Here is a 21,922-nt window from a genome sequence, read left to right on the forward strand (position 1 = left end):
TACAAGATAAAGCCCCAAATTAGCAGTCACCGTTTAGCGAAACAAACCTTCCATTCTGTTGATAAAATCCCTCTTCAAATTCCCGTAAAGTTTTGCGTAACTTCTTTTTTTCAGCTCTGGCTTTCCAGAGTTGTTCCAGTAATTCAGGCCTAAAAATTGAAACAACAGGTTGCAGACAGTCAGAAGACGACAACCCTTCTCCACTGCCCACTTAAAAAAAGGGATGGAATTAGTTGGACTGATACCACCCCTGAACAGAGGCGGTGTGGCATCCAGTACACAGCTGACAGAGAATGTGTCCAGAGATTCAATGATTCATCTGGCCATGAATAAGAGCTACAATTGTTCAATCATCAACCCAGAATGGACTGAAACATCTTTAAGAAACTGAAATAGCTATAGCAGAAGGGCCTAACTGGACATGCAGAAAGTTACACTAGGACTCAAACATTTAATAGTGAAAAACAACCCTTATTAAAGGAACCGGGCACTTTGGGTTATAGCCCTTTCTTTGCGTTACAGTCATGACTATATGCATGGAAATGGTAACAACAGTGCCAGCCACTTCCTATTCGTACATACATAGAAGCTGCTCGGGTACTCGATAGCCTGAGGTCCCGTGTTAATTTTTCTTGACCTTCTTCAACATCCGATTCTGAATTTTCAACTGGGCTTGAGACAGACTGTGTCTGGACAGCAGTTTTTAAGATCTCATTTAAATCTGATGACAAACAATCACCTTCTTCCTCTTCTTCCTGCAGTCATAAGGCAGAAATTTGAATCTTTCAGTTTCTCACTGCATGTTCAAGACAGCAACCTTCTCCCCCAAGGCATTTTACCTACCTTTATTTCTTCAAAGAAGTGGGCAGTTTCCCCTTCAATAATAGGCTGTAACATCTGCCCCCGCCTCTTGGTTGATGGTGACCCCTGCAATACACCAAACTTGTTTTGGCTGTAAACAACTCGCTGTTACAACTGCGCAGCACTCAGGAATTTCAATGTATTCATTTTTGTTCAAGTCCATTTTACGCAGATTCCTCATATGACATCATAAAAATACACTCAGCGTAACTTTCTATGGAAGTGATAGGTGGTTCCCTGCCATCACGGTATGCCACTCGCTTGCTATGCAAATGGAAGCAAGCAGCTACCAAAACCCCGTGTTTATAGAAAGATGATGCAAAGGACATGATAAAAAAGTTCAAACAATTAAGAACACCAATTCCACATTTAAATCCCAGGCAGAAAAGGAATTTCTACCTTGTGGAAACAAATGAGACAGTGCCTTTTCAAATTTGGAAACAGATCAGGAAGGGGGAAAAAAACCCAAACACGTTGTCACACGGCGAGAGAGAGAGAGAGAGAGAGAGACACACACACAGAGACAGAGGGAGAGAGAGACAGGGAGAGAAGAGGAGAACCGACAGAGACGGAGACAGACAGGTAGCTGCCGAGAAACAGGAAACAGTGGAAAACAATGCTGACAGACAAGTCCATCAGAAAACCCTTTTAACCGGCTCTCAGAAGTGATGGTTGTAGACATGGGAGGAAGATATAGACTGTTATTCTGTTCGTATAACAAGCAACAACCACGAACCAAAGCAGCATCCTGGATATCCATCACTTGCAGTGGGGAATTTAGAACAGGACAGCTTTGGCAGCCTGAAGACAAAGACGCTGCCCTTATTTGCTTGGTAATGACAAAAAAGGTCTGAGGAAGTTTCTTGCCGATGGACTTAACAAAAACTATACAAAAGTAGAAGGTAACTACAAACCACAAGCAGAAAATGGATACTAGCGCTCTCTCTTTCCTTGGGGGTCAGAAAAAATACACCTGAACCATGTTTGGGTCTGCTCTGTCTTATTGCCTGTGGAAGGGTAAGAGGAGAAGGGAGAAGAGCAGCCTCGTCTGACCCTGCTGGCTAAAGGACTCCAGATTCACATGCACAGAAACACACAACCACACACATACACCCCACAGCAGCACTGTGTAGAAGGAAGGTCACTTTGCCCAAGAATGGCACAAAGAAACCTTAAGCCAGGTTTGGAGGCTCCCCCACCCCATCTCATTTGCTCAAAAATCAGCACAGTGTTCTGCAAAGATCTGCTATGGGGATACACATCAAGGCAAACGACACAAACACAACAACTACACCCTTTCATTTCTAATAGGGAAACTCCACAGGATGGAACAAAATTATTCCCGCCTTGCACACTAGCTATGTCAGAACCAGACTAAAATGACCTGACAAGTGAAACATGAAAAACGGTTGCTTTACTCACAAGGATGGGAGTAATGCTTGCTCTAGTCAACATTTGTTTCACAAGTCTGTATCTGTCATAAAGAGGCTTAACAATGTGCCTTTCTTCTCTGGTAACCTAAGTTGAGAGAGAGGAAAACCAAAAAAAAAACCAACAAAACAACCAAGAAAAAAAGAATGAAATAAAGAGAAATAAGTAAGTACTGGTCACCTAATAGTAGACCACAATCAAAACACAAAGTCTGTCATCCAGCTCAATTTAGCACTGTAATTACAGTACGGTTTATTTAACTGAGTATCATTAGAAGTTTAAAATTTTTCCTTTCAACAAGTGAGTAATTCCATAAAACATTCAGGCTTGGTTTACAGAAAAGTGACAGAAAGAGTTCCCAAAGCATTAAGTAGCTTAAATGGAAAAAAGTGTTGTCTGTCTGCCAAAACCCAGAGGAAAGTGAAGAAACTGTAATTGCACATCTAGTAATAAAACAGACGCAAGCAGAGGATGAATTCAGACACCTCTCAGGGAACAATAAGCAGACCAAGAGAAAGGTAAGGACCATCAGAAAATAGCTCATCTTGGCCCAGATTCTCAGTTAATATTCTAACAACAAAGCAGCCAGAAGCCCATTATAAATGGGAAATTTCTCAGTGTAAAACTTCTGCAACACTGCCAGCCTGGCCAGCCGGCAGTGGTACTACCAGCGATCCCCAGCCCTAGTGGTGGACAGAGTCATTTGAAATGATTCTGTGCCTGGACTGGTGATACCAATCATGGGGATAGGTAGAAAAGAGGCTCAGGGCACATCTGTTTGGTGCATTCCCAAGTTAAAATGCACAAGCCCTACCATACAGCATATTCAAGGACACACGTTCGAAATGTGGTAGTCTGTTTTAATTCTCCTGCTACATTTTGTTTTCAACAGCTGGCTGTGTCTTAAAGTACTAGGAGGAGGTTAGCGCATATGTACATCACTGCTCCACTGGTGCAACCTGCACCTTTTCCAAAACCAAAAAACAAAACAGAACAAGCCGTACAACTACTTCTGTCATGTTTCACCTTGGCTGTTGGTAACAATCTGATTATCTAATAACGACAAGAGTTTGAATTCATGGAAATTAAAACGGACGTAAGAAACAACAGCTACAAGGAGCACAAATTTTTTCCAGTGAATCTGTTCCGTGTCTCTGCTCCAGTATATAAATCAAACGTATCCAAAAACAAAACATGGGTATAGACATACCCATATTTTGTTGTTGCCCTTGAAGTCTTCCAAATAAAAGTTGTATTAAATTTTGGCAACCAATTTTGCTGCATGTTGAAAGTAGCAGGCAGGCTGATAGCTACACACAAAGCCAAGTCAGAGATCTGTTTGTATACTGCAACAACTGCTGTTCTAGTGTCTGCATTAGGAATTACTAGGCCTGTGCGAAGCGGCTAGTATTCACTTCGGATTCAGATTCAGCCAATTTGAGTGACAGTGATTCAATTTGCTGATTCAAATCACAGTCCTGAATAGATTCGGCCAAATTGGATTCAGAGATTCAGCCGCCACCAAATTGGCCAAATCAAACAGGCTCCATCCCCCACCTGCTCTGCCAGCCCTCTCCATGGCCGCCCTGCCCGGCAGTGAGTCGGGGCTTTTATTTATTTATTTTTTAAACAGAGAACTAGAGCCCAGTGGAGCAGCCATGGGGGGGGGGGGGAGGAGGAGTGGGCAGGGGTTATGGGGCTCGTGGCAGAGCCCACCACGCAGCATGGGACAGCGGGGATTGCCTGCCCCCTCACCGCCTGGCAGGAGCGAGGGCTTTTTTTTTATTTTAAAGATCCCGGAGGTGGGGCCAGACAGAGCAGCTGGGAGAGCAGGCAGGCAGGCTATGGGGCCTGGCAGGGGCACCCCCAAGGTCCCTTTCCCCTTTCTTCCAGCCCCACCCCCCCACATGCACACACTTACCGGCATGGAGTCTGACTCCAGCTCCCTGCCACAGCGAGCGAGGACTGCCCGAATCTCCAAATTGATTTGGAGAGCTTCGAATCGATTTGGATCTTTTTAATTGATCTCCTGATTCGATTTGGATTCAGAGATTCGGCCGCCAAATCGAGCCGAATCTCCCCCGAATCGAACCAGCATTCCAAGCTTCACACAGCCCTAGGACTTACATAAACACATTTCTAGTGTTGAAATTTCAACACTTTTAGTCGAACTCAAAAACACATTTAAATATTTGTTCCTTTTCAATTATTTCTGTGATGAACCTGAGACGGTCTTGCACAAACATAAGGGAGATTCAGTGATCGGAATCAAAATAACCCGTCAAGCTTTTTGCCAGGAATCGTACATAGTGATTACGCTTATTTAGAAACATCTCTTATCTCTGTAATTCAATAGGCAGAATCCTGCAGCTCAAGGACTGCACAGAGATGTATTTTCCAGAGTGTCAATAAATTACATTTTTTTCTTTATAAAAGAAGTCCTACCTAGTGTATTGTTACACAAATTTAGACTTTGACCACATCCTTTTTAGAAGTCTATAATTTCATCAGGAATAGTGACATGAACATTGATTAGGACAACTACATACAAGCAGTATTGACTGCTGCTGTCACCACTGCGTGCCAGTTACTGCTGCCTGGGCATAATTTGGGCAAAGTTCAGGAAGAAAGAAAAAATTTACCGGCCGGCCATGTTGACTTTCATAGTAGAGGAGGCTTTTTTGGAGTGATGTCTTCTCTTCTACCAAGTGGTCTTTTGTCATTTTCTGTTAGAAAAATAAAATTTGCATGGATATCAAATCACAAATACCATGTTTTCCAACAGCTTGTCTGCTACGTGATAAATGCCTTAACCATACGCGAGATGTATTCTCTTCCATATGTGCTGTTTTACAGGTGATAAGGCTATACAGCTACATGCATATTTCAGAAAGCGTTACAGTAGAACATTTTTGTAAGCCAGTGAATAAAACAGCAGAAGCATTTATTAATGCCAAGACCTAGGACCATCTCCTTTCTATGCCAGGAGCAAACAAGAATACAGCAGGAAGTGATGTTCTAAAACAGAAACACTATTTTACTCGGATATTTTCCCCAAACTACAAGAAGCCTTAAATAAAATTAATTTTCATGACAGAAGGATAAGTTTTCCTACTGACATTTCACTCTCTTACACAGTACTATTTTCTCAGAAATGGCTCATCTAGGGTCTTAACTAAGAGGCGCCTTACCAATTCAGACCCATCTGCCTAGAGGAGTAAGTTTTCCATCTCTTAACTCCTCTGTGAAATCATATGAAATATGAACTTTCATTTCTACCCGGGAAGACTTTTACAATCTTTTCTCCAATGCCTGATGCAGGATGCTTGTGCCCGAAAGTTTGCAATTAAAGAATTTTTTTTGCAAAAATCTTGCTGGTCTAATGAAAGATACCACCTCTCCCCATGAGCCCTGATTGCACTTACTTTTATGTCTTCTGGCAAGCATCTTTCAACTCGTTTCTCCTTCAGTCTTTTCAAAATGATTTCAAGTGTAGCCTCCTTGGTAGGCTTCTTCTCTTTCTGCATAACTCGTGGCTCATCTTCATTTTCTTCATCTTCGTGGTCTAGAGAAGAGCCAAAGCTTTTTGGAAGAGTATTACTTCGTGGACGTGTTTGAGGTATGAATTCTCCATCTGAGCTCTTGTGCTTTGCATCTGGATGGGGAGGGGGGAGTGAGGAGAATACCCAACCCAGAGTTAGCTTTACAACCATTAAAGACCAAAGAACTGGCACCACAATATCATGAACTTTACCATGCAAAATGTTTTCAATGAAGTCTCAAAGCAATTCTCCAAACAAACGAGCATGGACTGCCCCTGGTTTGCGAAGACAATCAGTCAGCAACCAAAATGTAAATGATCTCAAATCACCTTGTGCGTTGCTTTTGAGCATTTCTGTTCGAGTGCAAGGCAGTTTCGTTTTTACAGAATAAATTGTGCAGCATTTCATACCTTTTATTTGCTTTCTCAATTTGGTAAGCTCCGTCATCCACTTTAAAACCTTTGGATTGGCTGCAATATCACTGTAAGAGGGCTGAAAAAAAATAAGAAAAAAGACAACACAAACTATAGCTGTATACAAACAAAAACAACTACAGCACATTGGCTCTCCAAAGCTTGCCGGAGGAAAGTTTTACACAACACTTGATACAGGCACTACCTAAGCTACTGCTTCATCTTCCTCACATCCAGAGCGTCTCAACTGACATCCCAAATTCACTGCACGCAGCCCAGTGAATGCTTTTCTCCAACCTCAGCTGTCACAGCATGATGCTCTTACACTGTTTTCTCTGCTACAGGAGGCAGGGTCACGCAGAGATTCTCAAATTAGTTATCAACTATAAAATTCAACATGGACCTTTGGAAAAAAGCAACAGGAGTAACTTACTTTGCTGTTTTTTTCTTTTTCAAATTGTTCCTCAAATTGTCTTATTTTTTTCTGCAACTTCTTGACCAGCTGATACGGCGTCCTGTCTTCCCTTTTGTCATCTTTTGAACTAAAAGATCCTCTTCGGGTTCTAAGTAAATTAAAAAAAAAAAAAAGACACACACCCCACTTTTGAGAAACTGTTGAAGAATGACACCAATGCCAACAACTGCACATTTGCAGGTTTGTCACAGGGTGTATGGAACTCCACTGTGCTTAAGCAGAAGGAGAGGAGAAGTGGTCTCATCTGTTAATTTCTTGTTCTCTCATATAGTGCTTCCATTAATGCTCACTATAAGGCTCAGGTAAAAAACACAGGCAGTTGGAAAAGCTGTCAGTTGAGTGCTCAGCCGCAGCTAAGAGGTATCCCCCTTTACTCTTGCCGCAAGATTTCTTCCAAAAGCTGTGGACTACAACAACTAAGATATATTAAGCTATTACACAACCTTCTTCTATAAGGAAAGAGTACTATTTCTTAACTTAAATATTGGAGTCGAACCAGAGAAAGTGGTACCATCAAAATAAGAAAGTTCTTCATTTGTTGACAAGAGTATGCCCATCAGTCTTCCTTACAGAAATAATAATAAGGACCTTTTGAAAGAGCAGAACACAGGGGACAGCCCAACCTCATTCCTACCTAATCCAAAAGCATTTTCTCTTGGCCAATAAGTTATTCCTACACACACTCTATTAAACACTAACTATTTAATCTGTGGTAGTGCTCCAAATACGAGGAAAAACATCCCTGCCCCAAAGAGCTTACAGTTTTAAAAGCAATTCCTTTGCTGAAATAATGATGCTGTCCTGGTCATCTGAGCAATTCTGAGACTGGCTGCAATTCAGGTGAGGAGAGGCAGGTTCGGTGGGGTTTTTTTGCATGACCCAAGTATAGAAGAGAAATGCTGAACCTGCTGATTTGTTCTCATTTATTTCAAACCAATAATCTGTAACCTGCTGAGTTCTTCCTCTAGCCACCATTTTTCTAATACCAAAGGAAACTGCTAATCAAAAAGTAACCGACTGAGATAAGAAGCTAGTCTTTTTTCCTACAATTCACTGACTACTCAAGGGCTGAGAGCTGTGCTCATTGAGTTGAATTATGGCAAGGTCCTTCCCAAACTATATTTCCTTTTGATTTGGAGGAACACCAGCAAACACCTTCTGATGTCACAGAGCACTTGAAGCTGAATGGGAAATTAGAGTCCCATGAGGGATTTTCTGTTCTAATTTTCATGGTTCCAGGCATTGCTAAGATGCACGGAAACTTTCTAAGCTGCTTTTCGAAGTAACATCACTGGACAATAAAGGACACTAACGATTTACCCTCTTTGAAGGCTCTACTCTTTCAACCAAGTTATGGCCAGAAAGCTGGCATCTCCTTGACTTGAAACAAGATCATTCTCCCTGGAGAACAAGTTTGGGAGTTCAACCTGCAGAACACGGAGAGCGCACAGTAAGCAAGGGCCTCTATGCAGAACACTAGCATCTTCGCACAGCTGCTCCTTGCTCATCTCCCAGTGCTCCCTCTAACCACTCACTGCTAACTCCCAGTGAGTTGCTCATGCAGGTTTGAGCTACACTAACTGGTAAAACACTAAGGCCCCGGAAATAAAACAGGAGAATATAAACGCCTGGTGTTGGTACTGCTTCAATGACCATTGAACCCTCTTTGTCCATCTGTCTTCAAGGTTAGAAGCCCTTGCCGATTTCAACCTACCCATCCATTTTACCTGAGTTTTCTAAAATGGTTCCCATCTTGTGACATTCCCTCGCCTAAGCATTTCCTTTGTCTGTCCTTCTCTTAGCAAAGCTGTATTCAAGTAACTCTATGCTATCCTATCATTAAACAGCTCAACGCCTACTGCAGTCTACTAAGTGTATTAAAGTCCTGCTCCAAGTTGTGGGAGGGGAGCCATATCTCGCAAGCTCCACGACTTGAAAAGTAGCCTGCCCTCTGCTACTCTGGAGAGGAGTCTTTGCAAGAAAAACCCTGCTTCGGTGCTCTACAGACCATACGTTTACCACCCTCCTCCCAAACCCACAGGCCTGAGCCCACTTCTTCTTTCAGTGTTTAGTCCCTGCAGTACCAAGCTATATTGACCACGTAGGTTGTGTAGCATGGAAATGCATTTGGGTATCAGCTTTACTCAAAGAAAAGCTATGTAACCATCTAAATAGCCACATAAACACATGCTACGTGACCTCAGTTCATCAACCAAGTCACAAACAGGAATGAAGTCCAAGCTTACACGTATTACCTTTTTACAACAAAGTTTCCCCCCTTCCCACAAATCGTATTAAAATATATACCTGGCAAAAGAAAGTGCTTTAGATGAAGAGTCCAACATTTCTGGATCGTGTAAGAAACGCTGACTTTGTCCAAAATCCAAACTTCGATGTGACAACACTGGATGACAGTCCTCTTCCAAAGGATGATTATTCATTCTTCCAGCTTGTGGGGAAAGCTGAGCTTCTCCGGATTCACTGTCTTCCTGCCAAGATTTAAAAGCAGGAAACGGCTCTACAAGATACAAACAAGAACACAAAATAGTAAAAAACAACAGTGTCAAAAGGGAAAAACAACAACAACAACAAAAATGTGTACCCAATATTTAATCTTGAAAGCTATAAATAATGTAGTGTCATACACAAGGTGAATAATTACAGTGAAATACATCAGAAAGTTACTGATTCTGTCAGGTCATAACAAAACAAAAAAACTACTCAAAATGAAGTATGCACACTAGGATCCCCATTTTCAAAGTGTATCGTATGGGCATGCATTTTTTCACAAATCAGTGAATTAGTGCATTTTCAGAAATCTAGCAACTTGGAGACTAAGTAAGGTGTGCATTTACTGTCCGAGCTACAGTAAATTACAGTAGAAATTGGGGGGGGGGGGGGGGTGGTTTATATATAAAAATGTATCACAACATCTAAAATTACTCCCTCGATGCTGGGAAAGAGACACTAGACACTGTTAACTTAGGGACAACATTCATCTGTTTAACCTTGTTTGAAAGGAGGAGATCTTTTAACTGCTAAGTCTCTCTCTACAAAACTGATGAGCGAATCAAGTCTTCCTGTACTATACTGACAAAATTGGGGCTTTTTGGTGAATAAAACAAGGTGCTCAACAAAAAGGAATGACAAGTGTCAAGATATTTTAGAAGGAAGAGAAAATTTGTTGGAAAAGGACTGCTTTTAAAGCAGGAGATTCCAAGACGAGAGTAAATCTTCAAAAGCCTTTAAGAACATGGGTAAGTGGGGCTGGAAGGGACATCACGAACTCGTTCTGCACAGCCCCTGCTCAGGGCAGGATCACTCGCAACTAACCCATCCCAAGCAATTTAGCCTAAGCTGCTCTTGAAAGTTTCCAGGGATGGAGACTCCCCGGCTTCTCTAGGTATCCTGTTCCAATTTTTAATCACACCTTTAAAAAATTGGTTGATAATATCTGCTTTCTAACTTGTCAAATGTTTGTTCCTCCTGTCTACTGAGGAAGTGGGCAAATACTGCCCAAGAATTCATTACACTTTTCAGAAGGTCACTTGTGAAAAACTAGAATTTGAAAACTGGGTTCAGAGTGTGCAGGATGACAATAATACCCACAAAGTAATCTTTAAAAAATAACCCTTGTACCTGCTTCCCAACAAGGAAATTAATACAAAGGGAGTGTTTTTATGGGAAGCTGCCTGTTTACGTAGTGCAAAATACAGAGAAAGAAAATGTCTGCTTAAAGATCACAGCGTTCCCAAAGCGTAGGGGCAGCAGGTGAAGGGCTAGTTAGAAAGCAAACCATAAACCATCAAAAAGCAGATAACTGAATGTATGGCGAACCATACTTACCCTCCCCTTCTCTCTGCAGATGCATTGTTTTGAAATCAATGAGGGGGAAAGTGATAGGGCATGGCGCTAATAAAATGAAAAAGAATGGCAAAAATACTAAAGTGAACACACAGCACAGTCAGAACAAACTATACATAACATGTAAAGCAGGAAGATCAAGTATATGGGAAAACATACCGCTGATCAATTAGTTATATGGAGCTAGGTCCTGAGGACTCAACTCCTACCAGTCTCAACAACAGTTAAGGATGCTAGACATTTGGCAAATTGCAGATGCTTACTAAACAGCTTTAGAAAAAACTGAGGAGAGCAGAGTCAATATTTACTGCAATTCAAGTAACACCCTCCCTCCCCCCCCCCCCCCCCCCCCCCCCCCCCCCCCCATGCAGAGATCCTTTAAACATACTGCCATGTAGAAAGTTCCCCCCACCCCCCAAAGGCAGAAATCAAGTGATTTGTTCCTCTGAAGGAATGTAATAATGCTCAGCTTGGGTCACGGACCCAAGGTCACGGACTTTGAAAAGTTTCAGTTCACAAGATATTAGAACATGATCGATTCTAATCATGCAGATCTCAGCCCTCTTCGGGGGCTGCCACTAGAGTCTGCACTGGTTTGGAGGTCAGGACTGGGATCTTAGTCATAATGTTCAAGGGGACTGGAGAACGTCACAACCCAGCAAACTGCAACAGTGAAATACAGCAAATTAGTCTTGCACATACTATCATGAGCTCACAATCCAAGAACATGTAAAGGTTACATTGCCGCTGTCTCTGCAAGTCATTTACACAAAACTGATCATAAAGAATTGGACATGTGAAACCTGGGTCTATTTCTTATGGAGAATTCAGCAAAACAATGAAAGTGGAAGCCACACACTTTATGAGACTATATAATGAGAAGAGGTTAACAGCCACGTAGAAAACATAGCAACAAAACAAAGCAAGCACACAGTTAGGAATGGACCTAAGCAACTGGGACTAACAATTAATTACTTCTCAAATCCGCTACCTCTCACTGCAGGCAGTTTTCAAGCCTGGGTGTTTAACTGAGCAAAGAGGAAAGCATGGGCCAACCTGCTGACAGTTACTCCTGAATCAGATAGCAGGCCCTCAGAATTTAGTTCTCTTAGTATCAAAGAGGGCAAAGTTGGGATTAACTGAAGTAAAAACAGAACTATTATTCTTTCTATGCAAAGCTGACTTTTGCAGACTGTCAAGGGGAGGTGTGAACCCAGGCAGGGAATTATTGTGGAGAACAAATAGGGGTAAGATACACAGATAAATGTCATAAAAAATAGTGAGAACCTAATAGCAATTTTCCAAATGATCTTCACTTCATTTTCTGAGCAAAGCTTGATATGCTGCTATTTGAGATGTACTAGAGCAGCTTGATGCATCATTAATTTAAGTACACTTTAGGAATATTTAATTAAGGCTTTGTATTTGTAACTGAGCAACAAAAGAAGGGAACTGCAATCACTTGTGGAAGGCTTTACTGTATCAATGCTTAGCGATGACATATAAAACAGTCAATCTGTCCTGACAGAAATAGCCTTAACCCTCCTATCTATATTATCCTAACTGGAGGAAGCAAGTGCCACCTTTGTTTATAAAATTAAAGAGTAGAGAGAATGGGCTGATCTTTTTATGATTGATGGCAGCCTACTATATTTCCCTAAGGTGTCTAACCTCCATTTACCCAAGATGTTTTGATTTAAAAATCAATCTATCAGTAATGTATATAAAACTGGGTCTGACCTCATGTTGAGATCTCTCTCTCTCTCAACATGAGGTCAGACCCAGTTTGAAGACAAAAGGCCTCTTATTTTGCTTTATAACTACTTTTAGGTAAGTGGTCTGCATGCTTATTTTCAGTTATGTGCATATGAAGAACCAGGAGGACACACAACTATAGGAAAACCTGAGGGGGGAAACTGCATTTAAAAGATTCTTTTGATAATCCCTATCAATCCCAAGCCTCTAACCACTTGGGGAAAAAAAAAAAGGCTTTTGCTTTTTCTCTCCCTTCAACTGAGAGAGAAAAGCAGCTCTCAGTCCATAATCTTAGAACCTCCAGTAAAAAAAAGGACTAGATTTGGCATTCCTGATACAGTAATAAAGAAAGATTTATTTTTTTTTAAACTTTCAGGCCAAATCAGATTAAAAAAAAAAAAAAAATCAGTTTTGGTATTTATTGCCTTAATTTTGCATATGCATTTTATTGGCCACATCTACGCAAGACGCTGACTGTGCACTCATTACTGCAGAGTCATTTAGTACTTGTATAAACTGGTATTAAGTGACTGCACAGTTCCCGGAGTCACCACACAGTAGCATTGCTGAACGGTTTTTCACGACGCTGACTGCACAGTAACTCGTTACTACTGTGCAGCAGCGTCATGTCATGTTTCCTGCCTTGTGACACTACTGCATGGTAGTCATAAGCTACTGAGTAGTCAGAGCTTCATGCAGACGTGACCGTTATTTACTTTCAACTCTACAATTAAAAAAAGAGAGAGATTTACAAGGAAGTTACTGCACGTATACCTACTGTATGATAAAAGATGAAAACTTTTTTTTTTTTTTAAAAGGAGCATACAGGTTTCACATCATGCCCAGTTAAAGACAAGTATTTGAAAAGTTACTCATGGAAAAAACGTTCTCTCACCTTCCCTTTCATAATCTATTCAAAATACGCATGTAATTACTGAAGTACTCAGGCTCATTAAAATCCTAGCTTGAAACTGTAGTATTTCCTTATGGAAGTGGAAAGGGTGGCATTGTCTCACTAGATTCTCAAAAAAATTGTTTTCTTCTTCTTCAGCTATGAAATGTCCTAACTTGGCTATGGATCAACACTACCTTGGTTAAGAAGTCTGAGCTTATTTGTAGTAATAAATTAGGTGGCTGTCAGGTAGCCTGTACTAAGTTAAAATATCCTAATGATCATTTTTAATATTCTGCAAACTTAAAAATAAAAATTACCTTCCCATTTGTCACCATCAGATATGTTCTTCAGATCTAGATGTGGTGCTTGGATACCCACTGCTTCCTCAAAAACATTAATATTTCCATCTCCTGACACCTCTGAGTCAGTGTTTGCATTCAGATCACAAATCTTGCTACTAGAATCCTGTATTTAAATAAACAGCACATTTTATTTTCATCAACATCTAGTAACCAGGCACTGGGTACGTAAAACATGCCAATTCCAGGACTGCTGTTACATGTCCTGTGTTGCTTAACCTATCTGCTTCCCTACCTGAAAAACAAGGCTATTACCTTATTACACAAGGTTTAAATAAAATTTGTATAGCATTTTGGAAATGTAAAGAACAGGCAAATATCTAACAAACAAAAGGAAGTCAGACACCTGAAAAGTTAAGAGGTCACGAAAGCATATTTCATTGCTCTCTACACGTGGTCACATCACGCGATTATTAAAATCCTAAACGCAAATTTGCCATCACAGAAAAAACTGTTTACAACTAGTCTTAACCTACACAGAAGAGGAAAAGCAAACGAAAGCCACAAATTCTTACCATAAGCAACTGTGAAGACATTTTATCATTGTCATCAAGCAATATACAGCCTTGCCTAAAAGTAAGAGACAGGAGGGTAAGATTTAAACTAGAAGTTGTTAATCAAAAGTAACCATTATTCATCTTCTTCTCTAAACTCTTAATTAGAGCACTGTATTATATAGTGATAGGCCAGTCATTTTGCATCCTAGAGCACCTATACACATGCAGTGAGGCTATGCCAACGCACTGTAATTACAGCACATCAGAGCAGACTCTATTAATCCACCATCTTTATATACTCGATTAATCGAGTCTGCTGGGACATGGCTGCTTTAACGAAAGCTCATTCAACGAGCTTTAAAGCACCCTCTGCTGCCATTTTTCAGCATGGTGACACTGATACAAAAGACACTCGGCACTTTACTTAGTGGCTCTTGGAGCTGCTCACATTAAAGCACCACCCCCCCCCGAGCACATGTATAAATGTCCCTACAGCCTGCAGCTGCATCGAGACCGCCAGGGATTTCCATTCAGCCTTCACAGTCAGAACGTCTGTAGCAATTTGGTGGCAATGGGAGTGACAGGTGTCTCAAGAGCATGGCAGCAGCAAGGACCGTGGCAGCCAACTCAGAGCACATCAGCAGCAATTCAGCAGTGGAAGAAGTGACAGCCAAGTTGCAAGGGGTGGTCTGCCTTCCAAGCAAGCTGAGCTAATTTGGCCTGCCATTAAAAGGTTGTCAACCCCTAATTTAGGCCGGCTTTCTGATGTCAAAGACCACCTTCTCCAGTCATTTACACAGCCACGTTACTTGCCTACCCCAAAATGCCACCTATCCCACCACATCCAACCTTCTTCCAAACCCCCACAGCCCACCCCACTTAGGATCCTCGTGCCAGACAGGCTGCAGACACAGCTACGCTTGTCCTGTACATGCTAGTGTCACAATAAAAGCAGACGAGCTGGTGTTACAACTGAGCTAATTATCCCTGTTCACCACTGCTAATTAGCCTGCCTGCAGCACTGCACTAAGCACTCTGCTGTTTTCCATTTGGAGGTAGCACATATCCACCTTTGTCACCCACACGCTGCACCTCTACCAGTTGAGAGCCCCTGTCCTAGAAGACTGGCAAATTGTTTGGAGGTCTTTATACCTATCTGGAGGTCTTCAATATTCCTATTCTAGGTTTACCAACCAAGGGAATGGAGGCTATTCTGCTGAAGAAGAATTTGGGTAATGAATAAGACTTAATATTTTTATCCTTCATTCTACTATTCCCCATCATAGCATAGCAATGACATATTTAACGCGAAACAAAAAACCCAACAAAATACAATACAAAAACTTAACTAAATGCCACTAAAATCTATTTCTAGCTGCAAAATTGCTATGAAAAAGTTTTCTGCCCTCTCTTTCCTCCCAAGGACACGGGGTTGTGCAAAGCCAGATAAGCAATCTGGATTTTGGCTCAAGTCTTTTGGAGCAAAAAATATTTTACACCTGGGATGCCAACATTGTAAAGTTTTCCCATTTCCCCTTTCTTATTTTTAAGCTGAAGGTCAATACATGCTACTTGTTTCCTTTCCTACATATGCTATATTGTGCTGCCACCAATTACCATGAATCGGTTAATTCAGGTTTTCAAAGCCAACATTTGTCAAGAAACTGTATCGGCCAAACTTCAGTATCAATACTAAAAAGGATACCTTTCACTATTATTTTCTTCATCTGTCTCTTCATCTTCATTACATGGCTTCAACAATACACCTGCAGTCTGTTGGCAGAAGTCTAATTTTAGACATTTTTCAGAATGGCATTTATAAGGTGAAATAATGTCTTTAATTACCCCCAATCACACCACAAAACACAATTTCTTTATATTCAGATGAAATCAGTAACCAGGTGCCCCCTATACAACTAATAAGGACATACATGACATGCAGCACACCCAAGAGTACAACAGCAGCCTTCGATTTTCAGCCGATTCATAACTGTGTGTTGATCCGTTTGGTTTTTGGGTTTAAGTAATTTATGTTTAGATTTCAAGCAGCATTTTCACTGGAAGGTGAAAACATGGGGTATAACAGCAACTATATCCAAGCCCGAAAGATAATCATGCTGAACGAAGGTGTGTGTACAGCATGTGTAAAATGAAACAAGTCTCAAACTTTCTAAAAGGAACTATTAATCCCTGTTACTAAATAAAGCAGCAACAGAGCTGGAAAGGGATGGAGAAATACTGGCAATGATAAGTATGACACCATCTCCAAAAGCAACACTAGAAGGCCGTGCATCATGACCGTTTTGTCTGTTGAAGGCTAATGCAAAAAAAAGACTGATTGGAGTCCACGGATTTTTAACGGAGATGATACTAGTACCAGGATAAAACAAAAATAGTGACAAGCATATTTCTTCTGCTTAATATAAAGCAAGTCGCTCATTCAAGGTAGTCAAACGCATGAAACAAATAAACAATAATACACACACACACACACACACCCACCTTTCCCCTTAAAGAAAACTTATAATATGTCCACACTGCTTCCCTACTAACCCTAGGATACATATAAAGGCATACAAAAACCACCCACTACTCCTACCGGGACACCCCAGGGACAGTAATGTGGTATTTTAATGGCTGGGGGAATGGCCCTGGCAGATGTGAATGCAGTACAGATGAGGCCTTCAAAACCAAAGGCAAAGTTAGAACTGCTATCAGATTAGAAGGAAATGCTTTTTTGAACATATTACTCGATAAATCCAAGTACTAGTACACACACCGATACAACAGCTGAATTTTGCAAGGTTAAAGCAATGGCCACCTGCTACCACAGAGAAACGATGGAAACGTAGGTGGTCCCGTTTAGCAATTTTAGTCCCAGCATTTGATTTCTAGCCACTTGGCACATCTAACGCACATTCAGTTTAGTACCTCCAATGTGAGGTACTAAATTAAAGCCCAGTAGGCCGTGCCAATACGCAGTAGCACATTAGCATGCTTTTTTTTTTTTTTAGTGATGCTTAATGCACAGTAGATTATTTTACTGCACATTAGCATAATGTCCCGGTTTTTTACGCGCAGTAAGAGTCGACTGCACGTTAAAAGGCACATGTAGATGCACCCATTAACTTATAGATTGCCTAACATTGGCCTTTGATTTTTAATCAAATGCATTGTTTCTCAATTTTCAGTCCAATAATTGCATGCTGCCTTTGGTGAATGAAGGCAGCACTGCCCTGCAATCCTAGTACACACCACCTTATGATATTTCTTTGGTTTGAAAGAAAGCCAAAACGCTTCTGCAGAGTACCTGCTCTAGAGGTACACTGTGTTATAACTTTAAGGCAGTGCTAAAAAGAGGCTAAAAATGGATGTTTAAGGGACAAAACTTTGCTATTGGATCAAACAAACCCTTCCCTGAAGTTAAAAGGATATGGTTCATACTTGGTACATGACAAAAAGCAGCTATGAAAACAAGAGTTCATTTACAGACGAGGATGACTTCAAGGTATTTTGATCACAAAGTTTTCCAATCAGTTCTCAGCATTGTAACGTGTTGCGCTGAATGCTGAGTTTCAGATACCACCTGGGGATCTTTCACAGATTTCAGACAGACACTAGGGCTGGGAGGGACCTCGGAAGATCATCAGGTCCACCCCCTGCCCAGGGGCAGGAAGTCAGCTGGGGTCACAGGATCCCAGCAAGATAAGCGCCCAAACATTTCTTAAAAGAGTCAAGTGTAGATGCTTGCACCACCTCTGAAGGGAGTCTGTTCCAGGCCCTGGGAGCTCAGACAGAAAGGCAGTTTTTCCTTATGTCCAGCCTAAAACAGTCTTGAAAGAGTTCGTGATGACTGGACCTTGTCATCCCTTGGGGCGCTCTGGTGAACAAGCGTTCCCCCAGATCCCGATGCACTTGTAGGCTGCCACCAGGTCGCCCCTGAGCCTGTGCCTCTCCAGGCTGAAGAGTCCCGTGACTCACAGCCTCTTCCTAAGGCCTGTTCTCTTGCCTTCTGATCATGTGTGGTTCTCCTCTGGACTCTTTTCATTTACTTAAATGTTCATTTACTTAAAATGACAGTTTGCACCACAACTGCTTCTTTTTTTTTTTATCATCTTGTGGAAACACGGTCTGAGAGAGACATTAGGGCTGGAAGGGACAAAAAATCTTAATTGTGCACACATTAATTTTGAACCTTATTTCAGAATTTAGTCCTACAAAGACTCAGACGTGCTTAAGTTTAGACCAGTGTTTCCCAACCTTTTTCACCACACGGCACGCTTCATGGTCTCTCCCACCCCACGGCGCACCGGCCGAACGTGGAGCGGGGGGAGGGTGGTGAGCATTGCTGGCCTGGGGCGTGTCGGGGGCGTGGCTCCAGCCCAAAATGCCTGGACGTGCCTGACGGCGAACCCGTGTGCCACCGCACACCGGCTGGGAATAGACAGCAGTTGTGTCCAAGTCTAAATTCTCTCAGGGCTGGGACCTAAATTGGTAATACTCCAGCAAGACACACAAAGACGTTCTAGCCTTCGAAAGTCTCATTTGAGACCTGTGGGCCTTGAAAAAAGTTTGAGGCTATCAGCATAGACTGCTTTGAAAGTAGTTCTAGCTATGAGTTACTGAAGAAAATAGTGCTAATTCACAAGTGATTTTAGACCAGTCAGATTTGCTAACACTCAGCCTGCACGTTACCAAAGAAATCAGAACATTAAGGAGTTAACAGCAGAGAAGCCCCTTCCTCATATACGTTACGTTCTGAAGGTCTTTGAATTAAAAATGCAATGGAAGAAGGAATTACTAATCTGTTAATGAAAGACAGATGGCAAAAACCATGCCTCTTCTAGTCAGGCTTACTTTCAGTAGATGTCTTGCAAGCACAGTAATTCCACCTGCTGTACAGATAATGAACCATCTGGCTAGTTCCAAGACCAAATCTTGTCAGTTTTAGTTTATGCCTGTCAACAGCGATTTAGTAAATGTTTTATTGAGAGATTTGGTATTAAAACTTAAGGAATCAGTATTCAGAGGAGTGTTAGTTAGCCAAAAGAAAATGTTAAACAATATGTATTGATGCAAAAGCAATGACAAAGAACAATTAAGGGATATCATTTGTTACGACAGCTCAAGTAAATGCCTTGGGTTGCTTCACGGTAACTGAATGACAGCAGGTTGGGCCAAAAACCAGAATAGCAGAGTAGATGAACTCAGATACTGGATTACATTACGAGTAGGTTTTATCATCTGTACTACTGTAGTGCCAAGGGGATCCAAGCAAGGGGTAGGGCCTCATTATCTTGGGCCCTATGGGAACATGCAAGAGTCTCTGCTCAGGCGTCTTACAGCCTAGGATTATAAAATGCAAAACAGAGATGAAGACTATATTTGTAGATCACTACCACCTGTTCACCACAGATCTAGTCAGTGACGGTTTGGTGATATTTTTGGTTAAGAAAAGATTATTTGGAATTATTTGGACAGATGACAAACACCCGAAGTGACAATACTATGTTCTCTTGCATATTATCATCAGCTGCTTTGGTTTAATCAGTAACTAACTGTTTAGTACAAGGGTGCTCAACCCCTGGCCTTCAGCCCTCAGAGCCATGTCATCCAGGCAGTGGGGTTTCCCCACAGGTGTGAAAATTTGGCAGCAGGGAATCAGTAACTGTTTCCCTGCTACCAAGTTTCCAGACCCGTGGGAAGCCCCACAGGCTGGACAGCATGAACCTGTGTACTAGATCAGGTATGTAGTGCAGGACCCAATACCCAGCATACGGGGGCGATATAGGGCCCTATTCTGGCAGACAGGGCCAGCACAAAGCCCAATCCTAGTGTGCAGGGCTGGGTGGGGGTGGCATGGGACTCTCGGGGGTGCCATAGTCTTGGCTCAGGGCCCCAGTCCAGCCCTTGGACCTGCCCTGTGCCACTCATGTGGCCCACAGGGCCAAGAGGCTGAGCACCACTGGTTTTGTATTCCTGCAAGATTACATGATACTCCTAAACACAAGGGAGATTGATGTTTTCCTGTCAAAGCAGCTAGCACAGTTCAGGATTTAAAGGTTTGGGAAATTTAGGATATGCACAATATGCGGCACAAATCAAAACTGGACGGCATATGAAGCAAACAGTTCTTGAACATAAGCACTTTTTAGAGTGCTATGCATCTGTTCTAATTTAAAGTGTTGGTTTCTCTTTCAGTGGTGTGAAAGCACCCAATTCAAGTGTAATAGACAACAGTAAGATCACATTTTAAAAAGTTTGTTGACAGCTGATCTGCTCCAAAGTATTAAAAAAACCAGGTTAAAAACTGCTTTCTGCATTTTAACCTATTTGCAATATTTTAAATGCTGTTTTTGAGCCAAACAGTACTAGGAGTGCATTGTATTGTCTCAAGGCAACAGAGATTGAGAAGCTGCTTCAGAGAAAAGTAGTATGTCAGAAAGCAAAGGAACAGGTCCCCACCACAAAGTCGTCCACGGCAAGCATAGGGAAGTACCAAAGCTACTGGTGTGGCTAGGAGACCTCAACGCACTAGTGACAAAAACTTGCCTTCTTTCCCCAACTACTCCTGGGAACAAGCACAAAACTGCTGTCAGTAAAGTCACGCCTGCATTCCAGCAGCAGCAGGCTCTAGCTGGGGCGTTCCCAAGCGTGCCTGCCCACCGTGCTCCCACTGACGCTCCAAACCCAGAAGTATGCTGATGAGGCTACTCCAGGGTCATCCCAGTGGGCTCACTCAAAACGCTCTGGAGAGCAAGCCCTCAGGAGTTGCCACAGTGGGACGGACACCAGGCAGAACGACTACCATACTTCTGGATTTGGATGTCAGCAGCAGCAGCAGGTGAGTGAAGCGTGCTCACACTACCACCCTGCTGCTGCCACAGTATAAAGTACATGCTGGCTGGCCCACTGGTCACCTTCACAGTCCCTCTTCAAATCCATTAGTAAGGAAACAGCTGCATCATCTTATTCCAGCAATCTTTCCTGACTCATGTGCTGGTACAAGTGACCCTCATGCCTGATCATGCACAAACCTACCCAACCAACTGGGAAGGCAGTTTCTGTAAAGGAAGAAGGTAGTAGAGGGAAGTCTGAGCCACTTAAGTTGCAAACAAAAAGAGGAGAAACAGACCTGTGCTACTGCATTTTAAAGAGACTCAGGTCTGGCAGAAAAAGCAAGTGACCTTTCACAAGGCAAGACAGCAAGTCAAGCAACCATAAATAAAGACCCACATCTCCTGTCCAACTCTGTACTCTAACCAGAGGATCCTGCTGCTCTGACATACAGCAGAGTATGTATTCATCTTACCTGATCATCATCTTCCTCTGTAACAGAGTCAGGCTGTATAACTTCACTGTCTAAATCAGCACAAACCAGTGCTTCAGAACAGTCTCTCGTGTTCTCACAGCTATTATCATCATTACCTTTAGTAACATCATCCCTAAGAGATGACAGCAGACAAACGGATTAGAAGGTCCCTCGACAGCTTTACATTTTCAAGTTTTCAAATGTATTTAAAAATCATCACATTTTAGGGCTACCTGAATCATAAGCGTAGTGAACATGGCTACCAAGAAGGGTTGAAAGTTTAACAAGCATCTTTTCCTTGCTTAATTAAGCTTTTTACCCAATAAAGCTGGTTTGGGGTAACGTGTTCTTTTGTTTTGTGGCTTTCTGCATTACAAAAATAATCCTTTGCCTGCACACTTTATAGGACTTGGATCAGCTCTTGAAGGAATATTATCAGTCAATGTCTACTACAAAATTGGTCTGTTAATCCTCAATAGCTTGGTTAATCAGAATTATTTGGAAATGCAGCCCCAAGG

General features: G+C 41.9%; 1 protein-coding gene across 9 annotated transcripts in view; it reads right to left on the bottom strand.

The window, feature by feature from the left end:
* Nucleotides 1-21,922, bottom strand: part of FAM13B (family with sequence similarity 13 member B) — an 81,078-nt gene that overhangs the window by 4,066 nt on the left and 55,090 nt on the right. For 6 of the 9 annotated variants that reach the window (XM_059712882.1, XM_019478425.2, XM_019478426.2 and 3 more), the window contains 14 exons: nt 21,405-21,537; nt 15,798-15,865; nt 14,111-14,165; nt 13,554-13,701; nt 10,569-10,634; nt 9,030-9,240; nt 6,681-6,810; nt 6,245-6,326; nt 5,718-5,947; nt 4,935-5,018; nt 2,284-2,379; nt 844-927; nt 583-755; nt 48-149 (listed from right to left, as the gene is read on the bottom strand). In XM_059712882.1, coding sequence (XP_059568865.1) covers nt 48-149; nt 583-755; nt 844-927; nt 2,284-2,379; nt 4,935-5,018; nt 5,718-5,947; nt 6,245-6,326; nt 6,681-6,810; nt 9,030-9,240; nt 10,569-10,634; nt 13,554-13,701; nt 14,111-14,165; nt 15,798-15,865; nt 21,405-21,537 — 1,662 coding nt within the window. The remainder of the gene's footprint in view (nt 1-47; nt 150-582; nt 756-843; nt 928-2,283; nt 2,380-4,934; nt 5,019-5,717; nt 5,948-6,244; nt 6,327-6,680; nt 6,811-9,029; nt 9,241-10,568; nt 10,635-13,553; nt 13,702-14,110; nt 14,166-15,797; nt 15,866-21,404; nt 21,538-21,922) is intronic. The other 3 variants (XM_019478427.2, XM_019478428.2, XM_019478429.2) reach the window with 3 other exon arrangements.

Source organism: Alligator mississippiensis, chromosome 9 (assembly GCF_030867095.1).
Source record: "Alligator mississippiensis isolate rAllMis1 chromosome 9, rAllMis1, whole genome shotgun sequence".
NCBI lineage: Eukaryota > Metazoa > Chordata > Crocodylia > Alligatoridae > Alligator > Alligator mississippiensis.